The following is a 17,695-nucleotide window of genomic DNA, read 5'->3' as shown; positions in this document are numbered from 1 at the left end:
GCTTATTTTAAGCATTTTTTTAGATTTTTGTCTATTTGCATTTTCACAGTTGTGGGAAGTTACTGGGGGATGTCAGAAAATTATTAAGTGACAGTAGCTATTGAGAGTCAAAAAGTTATAAACCATTAAAACACTAATTGTCAACATCGCATGTCAAAATATACCAAGTAAATATCCTCAAATCAACAAATCATACCTGTTTTTACTGTTAATTTACAAGCCTAATTCTTTTTTTTTTTTACTTTGCCTATCTGTAAATTTAGATTATCAATTAAAATATTTTTTTCATAGGGTTGCATGTATATGGAGAAATTAATATTTATCAACATTTACCAGTAGAAAAGCTTGGAAGGATTAGATTTTATCTTCTAACCAGGGTATATAAAAATCGATGATTTTCTTAAAAATTGATTTTTAAAAATTTTAATTAAATACAGATTTATCTCTTAAACACAAACCTATTTACAATTAAATATGTAATTTACAATGTATGTTAAGGCCTAAAGTTATAATATATTAAAACCACTTAAATACAAAAAATATCAAGTAGTACACGTTTGCTGCTAAGTTTTAAAGAAAGTCAAACCTCTTAACTGGTGGAAGTCACTGCCAAACACCTGCATAGAGTTTGCTGAAGCACTAAACCAGCCTCTTTTGCAGGTGCAGAAAGAATATTTTCTTCATTTCATTTTATTCAAATAGTTCAGTGAATAATGAATAGTACAGTCAAAGTCAAGAAACCAATTGGCAGTTGAATAAGCAGAAAAGCTGGTTTTCCTCTTCCAAACTATGTATAAAAACTAGGTGTGAGATGAAAGACATGGTGACCAGAAACCATCACTTTAATGCACTAACTACAGATAGTAGAACTTCCTTTGTTTAATAAATCAGTTTTAAATCCAAAACATATTTTGATGCACTTTTTGATAAAACATTTTTCTTATGTATCCAGCACATTTAAAGTAGATCTAATTGTAAGTGCTGTTTTTGTGCATTTTTATTGAATTTGAATTGCTGTCCAAATTCAGCTTGACAGAAATTGCAAGTGAAAACATTAATTCTAGTAAATAAAAAGTTCATCATTCACCATTTTCTAACATAAAAATGTAAAGAATCTGAATAAATGTAAGTTAAGCTATATAACTACTTAAATAAATATGTACAGATATAGTGTATCCTCCTGGCTGGCAAAAAGAAGTACCAAATTTAGTGTAAAGGCTATATATAGTTGCAAATCAATATGTTTTAACGGTTACTGACCAACTGAAATTCAATCTTTCTTTAGGAAAATAACTAAAAAATATAAATGCAGAGCAAGCTTAAAATTGAGGATTTCCTCCCTGCTGATTTAAATGATTAAAAACAGTGATTTAAATTACTCTGATATAAAAAAAATCCACTCTGCTTTTTTCTCAAATTGTACTGGCGCACTGCAGAGAGCTGGGTGGTCAGGTGATTCTAGGTCTCCTTCTTCTAGCTGGTGTATCACAATAACAGATACAAATACATAAAGACACTCTAATGTTACCCTTCCATGTAAACAATTGCTGTAGTTGCCACAGGATATTATGCAAATGAGAGAGAGTCCATGCAATTTTAAATGAGAGGATAGATGACATATACCACAAAAAAATTTAGAAGCGTTGCTCTGTCTGGACGAATTTTTGTAGGTATATTATTTAACTTCTTGTAGTAGCATTGGTAGCTTTAGTCTGGATGTTTGTATTTATACATATAAAGTAATACTTCCTTACATTTATAGCAACGGATGATTTTGGAGATTATTTTAAATCAGAAAAGAGATTAGAGATCTAACTCTGAGCAATGCTAAAAGAGAGCAATTTCTTTTTTTTTTCCTTTTTCTTTCCAAGTGTAGATATATACATTTTTTATTTTTTATAAAATTATCCTTTCTCAGGTTCAGAGAAATCAAAGAAAATTGTATCTTAAAATCCTAGAAATGTCTATCTTGTTTTTTCTAAAACAAAAGGAGCAGAGACTTAAATCTGGAAGGTACATATTATTCCCTTGAAGCAAACAATACATGCTACTGCAAAATGTCAGTCTTTCTGCACTAATCTTACTTCCATTGAAGACAATGGCAAAACACCCATTGATTTCAATGGTGCTGAATCAGGAAGCAAAAGGAATTTTACTCCAAAAGCTGTGAGGGTTACAGCTTAATATGGCATGAGGCTTACATGCCATGGCTGAGAAGTTGTGACATACCACTCCTGCCCTGAAAGGCTTAAAACAGCCCTGGGAGAGCACTGTGGCAGGGAATGCAGCTACTAGGTTGATTGGGGAAGCAGCCGCAGCTGGGCCATGCCCCAGTCAGGCCTCAGCTGGCCATATATAAGAGGCTGGGAGCCATGAGCTCAACAGTCTCACTTTGACTGGAGAGAGAGACAGGCCTGGCTGCTGGGGAACTCACCTGGAGATGAGGAGGGGGTGCTGCAGCGGTGAGTCCCGCATGCTTACACATACCTTTTACTTCACTGAGACATACTATATTTTGCTGTAGAACTTTTCTCCCTTTTGTATAAGCAGTTTCCACTCTAGTCTGTTCTCTCACAAATGTAGTCTAATTTTCCATCATGACTGTCTTAAAAGTACATCCAAATGCTAAATCAGGGGTTTTCAAACTTCATTGAACCATGACCACCTTCTGACAACAAAAATTACTACATGACACCAGGAGGGAGGAACAAAGCCTGAGCACTACCGCCCTGTATGGAGGGGGGGGGGGACAAAGCCCAAGGGCTTCAGCCCCATGCAGGGGGCCTGTAACCTGAGCTCTGCCATCCAGAGCTGAAGCCCTCAGCCTTCAGCTTTGCACCTGGGTGGTGGGGCTTGGGCTTCAGCCCCGGCCCCCAGCAAGTCTAGTATCAGCCCTGGCAACCCCGTTAAAAAGAGGTCATGACCCACAGTTTGAGAACCATTGAGCTAAATGACCAAATATGAAAATTGGCTCATGGTGTCAATATTAGGCCTGGTCTACACTACGCGTTTAAACCGATTTTAGCAGCGTTAAACCGATTTAATGCTGTACCCGTCCACACTACGAGGCCCTTTATATCGATATAAAGGGCTCTTTAAATCGGTTTCTGTACTCCTCCCCGACGAGAGGAGTAGTGCTAAAATCGGTATTACCATATCGGATTAGGGTTAGTGTGGCCGCAAATCGACGGTACTGGCCTCCGAGCGGTATTCCACAGTGCACCACTGTGACCGCTCTGGACAGCAATCTGAACTCGGATGCACTGGCCAGGTAAACAGGAAAAGCCCCGCAAAATTTTTATTTTCATTTCCTGTTTGCCCAGCGTGGAGCTCTGATCAACATGGGTGGCAATGCAGTCCCAAATCCAAAAACAGCTCCAGCATGGACCGTATGGGAGATACTGGATCTGATCGCTGTATGGGGAAACAAATCTGTTTTATCAGAGCTCCATTACAGAAGACGAAATGCCAAAGCATTTGAAAAAAAAAATCTACAGGCTACACAGTAGGCTGCGTGACAAGCCTAACGGGAAGCCAGAGACTCAAATGGATGCTCATGGAGGGAGGGAGGGGGTACTGAGGACTCCAGCTATCCCACAGTCCCCAGCAGTCTCCGAAAACTATTTGCATTCTTGGCTGAGCTCCCAATGCCTGTAGGTTCAAACACATTGTCCGGCGTGGTTCAGGGAATAGCTCATCAATGTACCCCCTCCCCCCCAACACGTGAAAGAAAAGGGAAAAAAATCGTTTCTTGACTTTTTTTAATGTCACCCTATGTCTACTGAATGCTGCTGGTAGACGCGATGCTGCGGCAGTAAAGAGCAGTATCCGCTCCTCTTCCCTCCCCGGTGGCAGACCGTACAATATGCTTGATAACTGCTGAATACCCCTGGCTGGCCTCAGGGCGCCTGGGTAAAAATAGGAATGATTCCTGGTCATTCCCAGTAGATGGGACAGAACGGCTGGTAACCATCTTCATCATAGCCACTAGGGGCTCAGCTCCATCAGCCCCCTCCCTTTCCTGTGTAAAGAAAAGATTCTGTTCTGCCTGGACTATCATAGCAGCGACATGCTGGGCTCCTCTCCCCCGCACCGCTTAATGTCCTGCCTGGACTGTCATAGCATGGGGAGGCTGCCTCCCACTCATTTTATCTCACTAACAAGTCACTGTTTCTTATTCCTGCATTCTTTATAACTTCATGACACAAATGGGGGGGACACTGCCACGGTAGCCCAGGAAGGTTGGGGGAGGAGGGAGGCAACGGGTGGGGTTGTTGCAGGGGCACCCCCCGTGAATGGCATGTAGCTCATCATTTCTGCGGGATCTGACACAGAGCAGCTGTGCTCTCTGATACACTGCTTCTCTAGTACATTTGCCCCATATTCTAGGCAGGACTGACTCTATTTTTAGAAACCATAAAGGAGGGATTGACTTGGGGAGTCATTCCCAGTTTTGCTTTTGCGCCCCCGGCCGATCTCAGCCGGGGCACCCATGATAGCAGCAGACAGCACAGAAGGACAGATAACCGTCATCTCATTGCCAAATTGCACTGGCAGCAGACGGTACAGAATGACTGGTAACCGTCTCTGCTATCATGCAAAAGCAAATGAATGCTGCTGTGTAGCGCTGGAGTATCGCCTCTGTCCGCGGCATCCAGTACACATACGGTGACTGTGTTTTAAAAAAAAAAAAAAAAAAAAAAAAAAAGCTGAACAGGCTCCATGGTTGCTGTGCTATGGTGTCTGCCAGGGCAATCCAGGGAAAAACGGCACGAAATGATTGTCTGCCATTGCTTTCCTGGAGGAAGGAATGACTGACAACATTTACCCAGAACCACCCGCGACAATGATTTTTGCACCGTCATGCATTGGGGTCTCAACCCAGAATTCTAAGGGGTGGGGGAGACTGCGGGAACTATGGGATAGCTACGGAACAGCTACCCACAGTGCAACGCTCCGGAAATCGACGCTAGCCTCAGACCATGGACGCACACCGCCGAATTAATGTGCTTAGTTTGGCCGCGTGCACTCGACTTTATACAATCTGTTTTATAAAACCGGTTTATGTAAAATCGGAATTATCCCGTAGTGTAGACGTACCCTTAGTCATTGTTACTGAATCACACTGGATTCCTTATGCTATTGCTAATATTCTTAATTTCATAAACAAACAAAACAACCTAAATATACAAGACATATAAAACATATTGGTTAATGGACCCAAAATCAGAGCATGAGGGTCATGCAATTGTAGTCCTTGAGTGCTGCAGTTTGGGTCTTTGACTTAAATGAAAAATCTGTAAAAATCACTTGTAGCTAGACACCTCCCAAAAAGGCTCGTCACTGTTTTTTTTCTATTTATACACAATAATTTATACTTGGGTGTATAATCTACATGTGTAATTCACTCCTGTTCAGTAGGTCAGCAAAAGGCATCTGTACCACATAAATCCCACCTTCCCATTTCAGTGGTGGATAAGCCCTGTGCTGACCCTCTACAGAAAGGTGAATTTCACCCAGTAGGTCCAGGAAAATAAATATATATATGAGATGTGTGAAGACTGGGCACTTCTAGTTAAACAACAGAGCATCTGGGGATTTTTGACCATATAAGTAGAAGACAGGCATGCTGTTCCCATGTTCAATTAAGATGACAATAGGATTCCATGGAGCTAAGCTTTAGCATTATAATTTTTCATGTTTCAGATACATTTTATTCAAATTTTTGGTAATACAAGTATGTATCTGAGGAGGCAGGATCAGACGTAAGGCCCATATCCTAAGCCATGCAACTGGCCCAAGTCCTGAATGTGGAGCTGCTACACAAACAGCTGATTGCTATTTTGTACTACCTCTTTTGTCTCCAGTCGTTGGTAACAAAGATAGGATATTAGAATCATAATGTCTTCTGAGGACATTAGAGTCATAAAATTCCTAAAGAGACTTAATATCAATATGTGATCATATCACCACCCTCCTATATTCCTAACATACTTCCCTTTGCTACAGTTGCTTCTGCTGTCAATGAGATTAAAATCTATTAGAATAGGATTCAGACCTCATTCCTTCAGCAAACGTCCTGTTGTGCTTTATTATTTGGAAGATGTATGGGGGAAGTTTATGGGCCATTCTTTTACTTCTTCGGAGCAGTACTAGCATATACATACATATATATGAAGACAAGGCCTCTCAACTAAATTCTAACCAGTCAGCTTAAGTACTGTAGCAAAATCCTGAGTGTAAAAAGAAAGATGATGAATTGCCAAACTATATCAATAAACCTACCTTATTTTTTAAAATTATATAAAGTAATACTATAAATATAAACATTAATCAATTTGCTTTATGTTAAGAAAACTAGATCAGAGAAAAAGTGGGAAGATTCAAATTGTTATTTAATTATGAAATAGCACAAAATAAAAGTTAAAGAATAGTCATGTATGTTTTTGTATACTTCATCTAGAAACATGATCAGAGAAAAGAAATGGTACCAATTTAACCTCAGTGAGGATTCAAACAAAACTAAAAAACGAAGAAATGGATTTAATGATTCTGAATAATTCACTGCTTTGATAACAGCAATTGTTCATTTATCATCAAAATTCAGCCCTTATTGTAAAACTTGCTTGTGCTTGGTTCAGATCTATAAATCTTAGTGAAATTCAGAGGAGTAGCCGTGTTAGTCTGGATCTGTAAAAGCTGCAAAGAGTCCTGTGGCACCTTATAGACTAACAGACATATTGGAGCATGAGCTTTCGTGGGTGAATATCCATGCATCCAACGAAGTGGGTATTCACCCACAAAAGCTCATGCTCCAATACAATGTTAGTCTATAAGGTGCCAAAGGACTCTTTGCTGCTTTTACATCTATATTATGAGCTTGGGGTGTGATTACCCAGCACGTGTATATATACTCATGCTAGCTCTCAGCAAACTAGCATGAGTATAAATAGCAGTGTGGCTGCCTCTGCTGCTGCTACCGATTCTGCCCTGGCTACACTACTATTTATACTCCTAGTACTTCTCAGCAAGCTAGCGCAAGTATATGTACAGGCGAATCACACCCCTAGCTTGTAGTGTTGATGTAGCCTAATGAATGCCCAAGGGATGCTTTCTTTGAGATCCTGTCTTTGTATTTATTTCCTTTTGAAGTTTATCCATATTTAATGCTACTTTTACTTTGTATTTACATGTACTTTTCAAAGAGTTCTTCCAGAATTAAACCAAACACCTAATCCCCTAAAGAGGGAAAATATTATTGCTGTTCTACAGATGGTTAAATGGTGATACAGAAGTTAAGTCACCTACCCAAGGCCACACAGCAAATCTGTGGAAGTGCCCTCATTAACAAATGATGGCATGCATGTCTTTTGTGTTTTAATTATTTTAGCTGTGCAGTGGTTTGTACTGTTAACATTTTCTAAAGGTTAAGATAAATGAAAAACAGAACAGTATGTTAGAAGTTGTCACAAGGGTGACAAACTCTAGTTAATAACTACATTAGTCACAAATTACCACGATTCTCACCAGAATTTTCCCTGCTTCCCATACAACAGATGTGTAAGCAACAAGAAAAAAGACACCACAAATATCCTTCATGAATCATCCTTGCCTTTTTCCTAGGAGAAAGGGAACATCTCTATTTCTGAGGTGATAAAAAACTGATGTATTGAAGGCAGCACAAGAAAAGGACTTTTATGACTCAGTTTATCTTGACTGTTAATTGTTGTACGTTTCAGCTCTACAAATGCTGGGGGCATTGTTCTGGCTTTAGAAGAAGAATCATAAACAGCTGGTGATAGAAAATAGGCATTCAAAGGTATGTTTTGATAGTTGCCAAATGCTATAGCTGCATGTTTAATTAAAACAAAAATGTATTGCTGATTATCTCTAGTTTAAAATATGTGACCACAACTCAACCATAACTGCTAGAAAACTGCTAAACTATTACACATTTTTAAGTGTTTTGTGCTGTTGACATATTGTAGCTATTATAATAGTAAGGGAACTAGAATTAAAGCTAATAGAAAAGTTGTCATCACATATGTTCACTTAGAATAACTGATTCATGATGGTGCTTGGAATTGGCTTACAATTACATATAAAAAATGTTCTTTGCTCCATATGCTGACTCAAGACACAAGGACGCTTATGTGACAGAGCTCTCTTTTGATGTAGTAATCTCTGCTAGAACATAATGATTCTACTCAATTATCACCATATGAATATTTCTAGTTAAGTATTTATGTTGGTACAGTATAAGAGGAAGTTTAAATGGGGCAGCCTGGCAGTCTGCCACATGGGAGTCAGACTTTGTGAGTCAAGCAAGCTTTCCAGGGCAGCAGGAGCGAGGAGAATGGAGTAAGTAGCATGCTTGACTGGAAGGATGGGTCCTGGAGGATCTCTTCGAAATGAGAGGAAATTATTTCCTCTTCAAAATAAGTCCCTGTCTATACCAGCCTTTAAAAAGAGCTAGGAACTATGTGGTGTGCATGATGCTATCCAGTGGTTCTCAGCCCATGGGTGCTTGCAGCTCAATCAGCACACAGCTGCAGTCCATGTGACCTCCTCAGGGCCATACAGGGAGTATTGGAAGTGGCCCACAATGGTAAATAGGTTGAGAACCACAGTGCTGTACAGACATATAAGAAAACAAATTGCTGCTTTCAAATGCTTATAATTTATACAGACAAAGAAGAGGAAAGCAAAAGGATTGGTCAGATATGTTTGGCAAGTCATGTTGGTTCTAACAAATCAGCTTAGGTTTTAAACTTTTTTTCCATTAGTATACTATAACTTAATTTAATTGAAGGGTTATAATATGAGGTAATGCCAAAGAAATAAAACTGTAGAATTTGGCCACATTCTGTAAGGTACTAACTTTCTGTTTCAAGTTTCCAAGTGTTTACTAAGAACAAAAAGTCATCATAGTAATGATAAAGTATCCTGACAGTAGGCTAAATTTTACCCTCCATTACATGGACATAATTCCCATTGTCTTTAATGGCATTTACTCCAATGCAGCCAAGAACAGAACTGAGCTCAGAATCCTTTTAAATTTTTTTGTTAGAAAACTAGTTTAAAGAAGAAAATCAGTTATACATTTTGTCAAAAGTTACCCGCCACCCAGGATATCCAGCTGTGTCACTACAGGTTTATAGACATGGAAAGAAGTGGACTAAGATCCCATGAGAGTTTGATGGAATTACTTGTGTGCTTAAAATTACGGACACTGCTTAAGAGCTTTGCTGGATCAGGACTAGTCTAAAGTCTTATTCTGACTTATTCCCCAAATGCCTTAGTTAGCTTGAACTGACAAAGTATAATACATATGAGAGTTAATTTCAGATATAGATTTAGAAGATGGCTTAGGACCAATAAAAAGTGTGTTTGGTGGGTGAACTAGTTGCAGAATTGGAGAACACTGCCATTTAGAGAGCTGTGTGGGTTTTCCTGTCCTATGAAAATATTTGAGATTTCAAAAAAATTTCCCATCCTGAATCAGAATGAAAAAAATCTCTGAAACTTTTGCAAACTAAAAAAAAAAATTCAGTTCAAGTCAATCAAAACACTTCATCTCAATTTCAAAATGTTCAGCTTCAATTTTGACTTTTTTTTTTACTATAACTTTAATTAAGAAAGTCATTTAGAACTGAAAAATTTAACTTTTTTAATTTGGAAAATGTCAAAATGCAACATTTTGACAACTTCATTCCCCCCCCCCTTAAACGTTGAAACAGGAAATTCATCTAAATTGACCCCTTCTCACAAAGTTTAAGTTTTGACAAACCAGCATTTTCTGATTGAAAAAAACGCTTCATCTAAAAATTCCTGATGAAATGTACAGGAATGCTGTGTTCTGACTGCTTTTTCTGAGCATGGAAGTAGGCAGAAATTAAATTGTTTTAAGGCAGAATAGTTTTTTCTCTGCATTATTCTGCAAAATATATATTTAACCTTGAGAAAGAAGATCTTCGGTTGCAATGCGTTGGCACCTGGAGCCTGATCCAAAGCCGGATCTGCCCCTTTAATAGCCCAGAGGCAGGGTTGGGGGACAGGGAGTAGCCAACCCTGCCCTGTAGAGAAGCTCAGCAAACAGGTGCTCTGAATCAGGTGATACAGCATCTCATGATTGGCCCATACTCTCAGCTGGACAATATAAAGGAGAATTCAGCTCCAAGAGGGGAACCAAGAGAGAGGCTACTCTGGTAACCAGAGCAGGAGGCTGCAGTAGCTGTAGAGGCCCCTGGGGTTGGAAAGGGCCCTGCTGGTAGCTATTGGACCTCCGTCTGAACCCCTAACCAAGGTGTTATGTTACTTTTTACACTCTTTGTGAAGCCAACAAACAGAGCTCTGAAGAAAGTGACAGAAACCTAAGCTCCCTAAACCAGTAGTAGAGGGGTACTGATGAAATTCAAGGGTGGGAGGATGTCTTCTAACTAGCTTTACCTGCGATCAGGAAGGCCCTGGGTATAAAGACAGTCCCTAGATGCAGTGTGACTAGACCCATGCCTGTGCTTTCGAATTCCTGGAGGAACCCTTGGGCCTGAAGCGGTATGGTGTGCCAGTCAAAACAGAGAGAACCACAGTGCTGGGCTTACTGGATTCTGGCTTCGGACAGACATTTGTACAGGAGCAGTTTGTAGCTTCTGGGGCTCTATGGGGTGCAGAATGGGTGTATGTGGGCTGCATTCAGGGAGTGTCTTGATTTACCCCACAATCAGTGTTAAATTGACCAGGGGGGCCCAAGAAGCTGACTTGAGTATGGCTGCAGCTCAGCACCTGCCCTAGCCTACAGTGGTGTGAGGCTGAGTCCGGGGCCCTGTAGCCAGTATTTTAAGGGCAGTGATTAAAGCAGGATCAGAACCCCCTCTTGGTGCCCAGTGGGACTACAGTCTAGAGAAAGTCCTCCCCTTTTCTGACCCTATGCTGTTTGAGCTAAGGCCCAAGTCACACTGGGAACAGCGTCAAGCCAGAAGGGAAGCCCTCAGAGCCCAAGAGGAAGAGATAAGGGAAGGGCACTGGAGTGCCCTGTAATTTGGGGTCCCCTGGGGTTCACCTACCAGAAAAGGTAGACCCAAATTGCAGGGGAAGACCTGCCAGGCTTGAACCAGGGAAAAAAGTTCATTCAGAGACAGAGGGAGAATACTGTATTCAGACTGTTATATGGTGACCAACTAGGGCGAATGGAGTACTGGTTGGCTCTGCTCAGGACTCTCTTTTTGAACTAGAGGGGGATCGCCTGATAAAGGTGACCCAAGACAAACAGACTAGAGCCCATAGAGCCTAGTTCCCATGCCATATCAGAACCAGATATTAAAACTAGCTTATGATATACCTTGAGCCAGCCACTTGGGAGGGTGGACAAAACCAGGGAAAGGATACTGGCCTGGTTCTTTTGGTGGGGCATTTACCAAGATATCAAGGATTATTATTATGCATCCTGCCCAGAATTCCAATTAGTGGGCCACAGACTGGCTCATGGGGCCCCCCTATAGGCACCCCATTTGAGTGGGTTGGGATAGGCCTTGTAGGACTCCTAGAACCGAGTTCAAGTGAATGTTGATTTTATTTTAGTAATTGGAGAGTACACCACCCAGTTCCTGAAGGCTGTAGCCTTGTGCTCTGCAACCACACAGGCAACAGTTACTGAAAGTATTCTCCTGGGTAGAGAACCTAAGAATCATCCTGACACATTGGGGCATGGCCTTCACATTATTGCTAATGCAGGAGGCCCATAGGTCCACTCAGTAAGAACCATTTTCTACCCCCTGCAAACAGATGGATTGATAGAAAGGTTTAACTGCATGTTAAAAGGAATGCTATGAAAATTTGTAATTGTGTCCCAGAACTTGAATAAGATATTACCCTATCTGTCGTTTGCGATCAGAGAAGTCCCGCAGTCTTCTATGGGCGTCTCTTCTTTTGACTCACTATATGGAAGGCAGCCCAGGTCAGCACCTCGTGATTGGCCCACACTCTCAGCTAGATAATACAAAGGAGAGTTCAGCTCCATGGAAGACTGGGGCAGGGAACCAGGAGAGAAGATACACTCTGGTAACCAGAGCAGGAGACTGCAGGCAGGCAAGCCCTGTGGAGGCTCCAAGGGTTGGAAAGGGTTCTGGCTGGTAACTACTGGAGGCCAGGGGATCCCAGTTTGAACTCCCAATCAGCCTGTTTGTGATACTTTGGCACACTTTTTCTTTCTTTGTGAAGATAATAAACAGAGCCCTAAAGAAAGGGACAAAAACCTAAGATGGGCATGGCTGACTGTCTGTCCCCAGCTGGTGACTAGGGCACCAGCATACAGTTGCAATATTAGAAACAGACAATAACTATTCTATGGTTGCTCCTACAGCAGGCGCAAGTTGCGGTGGTATATAGTCTTGTTATTGGAGGCTTAAGGATATAACATCCAGAATAGGTGCTGGCTTTAATTGTTTTGAAGCCAGTGAAGAAACATCACCACAAATGCTTTGCAGCTGCTTCTGAACTACATGAACACATTAATGAAAACAAATTATTGGAAAAGTTATAGTATAAAATACAGTAGAAGTAAATGTGCTAGATTTTCCATTGATTTAAATTCTGACTTTCTGTAGGTGATGCAATGCATTAAATTATCATAAACCTGACCATAACAGACACCTGTACCCATCACACAAAAATTCAATACAACTGGCAACATGTACAGAAGAAACAGTACTGCACTAGCAAGGATGCTGAAAGTGACGATCAAGTTTCTTCGGCAGTTATTCAAGGAATACAAACCACTTGTCAATACTAGTACTATCCTACCATTACTACAATACTTAATAAAATAAATCACTAAAACCCACAAAAATACTAAAGGTCAACGTGTGTGAAATGTAGGGTGATCAGATGTCCTGATTTTATAAGGAGAGTCCCACTATTCGGGGCTCTTTTTTTATATAGGCTCCCCCCCCGTCCCGATTTTTCACACTTGCTGTCTGGTCACCCTAGTGAAATGTCTCTTTGTGTAAACATACAAAAAGAATCCCAGCAAGTAAAACTAAAACGTTTGTGAAATGTCTTTTTAAGTGTGCTTGTTTTATCTCCTGCCAGCAGATGTAGCTGTGGTGCAATACACAATGCAAACACATCAGCGATGTTCTCTCCAGTTCTGTGGTTAGATGGCATTATCCTTAGAAGGTGACTGTTAGACAAGTAAAAGCAGCAAAGAATCCTGTGGCACCTTATAGACTAACAGACGTTTTGGAGCATGAGCTTTCGTGGGTGAATACCCACTTCCTCAGATGCATGTAATGGAAATATCCAGGGGCAGGTATATATATGTGTGCTAGCAAGCAAGCTAGAGATAACGAGGTCAGTTCAATCAGGGAGGATGAGGCCCTGTTCTAGCAGTTGAGGTGTGAAAACCAAGAGAGGAGAAACTGGTTCTGTAATTGGCAAGCCATTCACAGTCTTTGTTCAATCCTGAGCTGATGGTGTCAAATTTGCAGATGAACTGAAGCTCAGCAAAAAAACTTCAGGACCAGACTTCAAAGAGAAACTGCTGAGCTTCAGTTCATCTGCAAATTTGACACCATCAGCTCAGGATTGAACAAAGACTGTGAATGGCTTGCCAATTACAGAACCAGTTTCTCCTCTCTTGGTTTTCACACCTCAACTGCTAGAACAGGGCCTCATCCTCCCTGATTGAACTGACCTCGTTATCTCTAGCTTGCTTGCTAGCACACATATATATACCTGCCCCTGGATATTTCCATTACATGCATCTGAGGAAGTGGGTATTCACCCACGAAAGCTCATGCTCCAAAACGTCTGTTAGTCTGGATCTGTAAAAGCAGCAAAGAATCCTGTGGCACCTTATAGACTAACACGGCTACCCTCTGATGTTAGACAAGTGTGCTCTTGCTCTTCTGAAGTCTCCTAGGGAAGATTTTGTTTTGCATGGAAGTAACTGCAACCTGGATGTTTGACAATTACATATAACAACCCAGTCTAATAAATGCCTCTGCCTTCATAGCTGTGCACTATAATAGATCCCAGTAACTGCTGGCATAATTTCTACCCTTAATTATACCAATTCTGTCAGGACAACTCAAGTTTCACTGCTCTTATAAAAGACTATCACTGAGTCTCCTTTCCTTCATCCACCTCTGTTAACCCTTAAATAGCTCTTAAATATTGTAACATCCTACACTGTTTTTAATTTTATACATCCAGGTAGAGCCCCGCACAGGGTAGTTTTTTTTTTTTTTAATGCCACTCACATCCTGCCATGCAATACCCACTCCCGCATTGTTTGTTGCATTTTTATCCCGCTCCTGCTATTGTGGTAGCAGGTCCTGGAGGACCTGGGGGATCCCAGTCCCGCTGCAGCACTTTACTTTCAGGCATGTGGTAGACAAGTTGCATGAGATGCTCACCACTTCCCACCACATATTTTTGCACAAAAGAATTAGAATAGTTTTATGGCAGGTACATTGCTATCAAGGCCAGATCAATGCAGTCCATAAGTTTTAACGTCTCAGTGTCACAGTTACTACTGAAGCCAGTGGGAGCTGAAGGTACACTTTTATTTAGGTGCCTAAGTGTGCATGTAGGAATCTAACCTTAGGCACCCAGATTTGAAAATGTTGACCTCCGGGGTACAAACTATAATTGTGATTGTAGCTTTAATAGTTTTATGTGCAAAGGAACGTAAGTTCACTCCTAAAAGTAACTGTTAGTAGACAGCATTTCTATTAAAGTTGATTTTTGCCTGGTACTTCATCATTCCACAATTATATGTTTCCCTGGATACAGGGGAAAAAGAAAAATATCAGTAACTCCTGGTCAAAATGATTATGTCTAACACATGCAAGACTACAGCTAACAGAATGATAACAGTGTTACAATGTGAGTTTCTTGGAATACTTGGGAGCTAGCTCTGGAAACTAATTTCTAAACTCTAGATGATGCTATTTTGATATTCAACCTTGCTTCTGTGTATTATGTTAAAGGGCTGGCCAAAAAACACCAGCAGCAATACAAATACTACTTGTATTCAGAGGAAATTCTTTGTTCAGTAAATGAAAAGAAAACTTTTCATTTACAGTATACTTTAGGTTTTGTACCTGTAGATACTTTAAACATTTACAGTTCAGTAGGTGCATGATAAGATCAGGAGAGGAGAAACAAATACATGACAGTGGCTAGTATAAAACAGCAATTTTTGATTGTGCAAAAGACTCAGACTTTAATGCAGGAAGGCACAGCCATGATCATCTAGTCTGATCTCCTACATATTGCAGGTCACAGAACCTCACCCACTCACTCCTCTTGTAGGCCCATAACCTCTGGCTGAGTTACTGAAGTCTTCAAATCTTGATTTAAAGACTTCATGTTACAGAGAATCAACCATTTGCTCTAGTTCAAACCAGCAAGTGACTCATGCCCCTTGCTGCAGAGGAAGGCAAAAAACCCCTAGGATCTCTGCAAATCTGACCTGGGGAAAAACTCCTTCATGACCCCCTGATCATCAGTCAGACCCTGAGCATGTGGGTGAGACCCACCCAATAATCTGTGATAATCCACGTTATCAGATATGGGATATGCCAATTTCTCTAAGATCTGAAGATTTAAAAAAGCTAACAGAACAATATACATCAGTGGCGAGTAGGTTGGCTATTGGGCCAGTGTCAGCATAGATCTGTACTTCTCAGGGAAATACAAACTAAGCTCAATAAAACAGAACTATCAGAAATTGCTGACTAGAGACAAAGCCCGCCATCCTTTGGTACAGCCAGAAGTGCTTTGACTGAATGGAAATAAGAATCAGCAATATACTGTGGAAAGCACCATTTTGGCTGCTGACTGACGTGCTGGAGCTCAGCATGTAAAGGAGATAATTAGGTGTCCCCATCCTCTTTCCCCCACTGTACCCCACTGCTGCCTGATAAAGTGTTTGAGTTTTAAAAAAATTGCTTTGCATTTGTCTCATGTTCTAACTGAAGGCTCTGCCTCCCTTCACTTGTTCCTACTAAGAATATTGTGACTCTGTGTGTGTGTGTGTGTAGAGCACTATATGTTGGGGCCAAATGTTCTTCTAGGAAAAATGCCAGGGGAAGTAGGGCCATGACACACATGACTTACTAGTAGAAGGGTTATGAGGTAATTCACAGTGGTGCCAGAGGAAGGAGTGGAGATAGGGGTGTTGCTTAATAAGGAAAATGTCAGGCTGAAGTATGCTTTTGTTTTTTTTCATTTTGGGAACTAAGAGGGAAGTTCTTGCAGGCTATGGAGATTTATTTAGTTTGTTTAAAGAAGCCAAAAAAATGATCTATTCATTAAATTTCAGCTTGGGAAGCAGACAGCTCCACCAAACCTGCAGTCACAGGGAGCCCTGATGGCATGTCCCACTACCAGGGCCCAAATGAAATGCTTTTATGATCTTTACTGTTCAGATTCAATACTATGTGGCACTGGAGCATAAACACCTCTGTGTTGAAGATAGCTTGAACTCCTTGTGGTATAAGGATGTTTCCCTAGCTCCTTGGCCCTGACTGACATCACAAGATTCCCCCTCCTTCTATTTCACATGAAACCACCATCCACTGTCCCCTTACTCTCTACAGAAACACACCAGTGAGGAAATTGATATCTGAAAGAAAAACAGATGGCTCTTAAGTTGCTGAAGTACTAAAGCAAAACTTGGACATCTCATGCCTGAAGGGTGCTGAAAATAAACAGATGGTGCTAAAGGCAAAACTCAGACTCTATGGAGAGCTAAGCAAGGGATAGCTTGGAATTCACACCCTCTAACACAGAGAAAAATTGTGGCTACTATTCTAGTCTTACTGGAATAGTGGCCCTATGTGAAAGCTCTGGAATACTGCTTCATATAAGTATGGTATAAATAGTTCCTCTCCCACGTCACCCACAACAGCCCCTTCCAAAACAGCCTATTTGTGGCTAATATGAAGCCCCCGCTTTCTGGGGCACAGAGGCTGAGCAGCCATTCTCCCTTAGCATACATCCTTGCAGATGGCACTCCGTAGGGCTCAAGTGGTATGGCGGACCCATGAAAGACATTTCACACCTAGATCACAATTTGTGAGGAAATGATGTGTGGTACTCACACTGTGAACTCCCAAAGCCTTCCAGATGGCAAAACTGATCAGCCCAACTCCACACCAGGCATACAGCGAACCCCACCCCAAGGCTCGTAAGGCCAGCGATGAACCATTCTCTGGTAATGCAGCTGTGGCAGTAATACCCTAGAAACAAGATAACAAGGTCAAGATTCGGTAACACAAGGATTTTAAAATATCTAAGCTAAGAAAAAAATTAGCTCTAGGCATTTGTCTCTTTAGCAAACTCTACTATTGAACTAAAGACTCAGCAGGATTTGACAGTAGCACTAGAGGGCAGAGCAAGGGGGTTAGTTGAATCCCTTCCTGACCCCTCAAATTCCCACAGAGCTGGGCTGAAACCCTCCATAAAATTCCTCAGGATGAGTTGCTCTTAATCCTCCAGGAAGGAGACTCAGCAGCAGTCCTAGCAGTTGTCAATAGCACATGTGGGTAGCACACTTGCTATCTCAAGAACCCTAATGTCAGCTGCCATGTGGGGATCAATGACTGACTGGTTGGGGGCAGAAGATGCAGTAAACTGAGTAGGAACCAGGAAAAACAGAAGGGCCCAGAAACACCTTCACAGCCCCAGA

At 41.1% G+C, this 17,695-nt stretch overlaps 1 protein-coding gene across 3 annotated transcripts in view; it reads right to left on the bottom strand.

Annotated features, from left to right (window-relative positions):
* TMEM242 (transmembrane protein 242) overlaps positions 1-17,695 on the bottom strand; it is a 62,611-nt gene that overhangs the window by 32,345 nt on the left and 12,571 nt on the right. For 2 of the 3 annotated variants that reach the window (XM_050949957.1, XM_050949955.1), the window contains exon 3: positions 17,109-17,246. In XM_050949957.1, coding sequence (XP_050805914.1) covers positions 17,109-17,246 — 138 coding nt within the window. Of the gene's footprint in view, positions 1-12,551; positions 13,191-13,890; positions 13,915-17,108; positions 17,247-17,695 lie in introns of those variants that run through there. The other variant, XM_050949956.1, reaches the window with a different exon arrangement.

Source organism: Gopherus flavomarginatus, chromosome 4 (genome assembly GCF_025201925.1).
Source record: "Gopherus flavomarginatus isolate rGopFla2 chromosome 4, rGopFla2.mat.asm, whole genome shotgun sequence".
Taxonomy (NCBI): Eukaryota; Metazoa; Chordata; order Testudines; family Testudinidae; genus Gopherus; species Gopherus flavomarginatus.
This window is presented reverse-complemented; position numbering and strand designations above follow the sequence as displayed.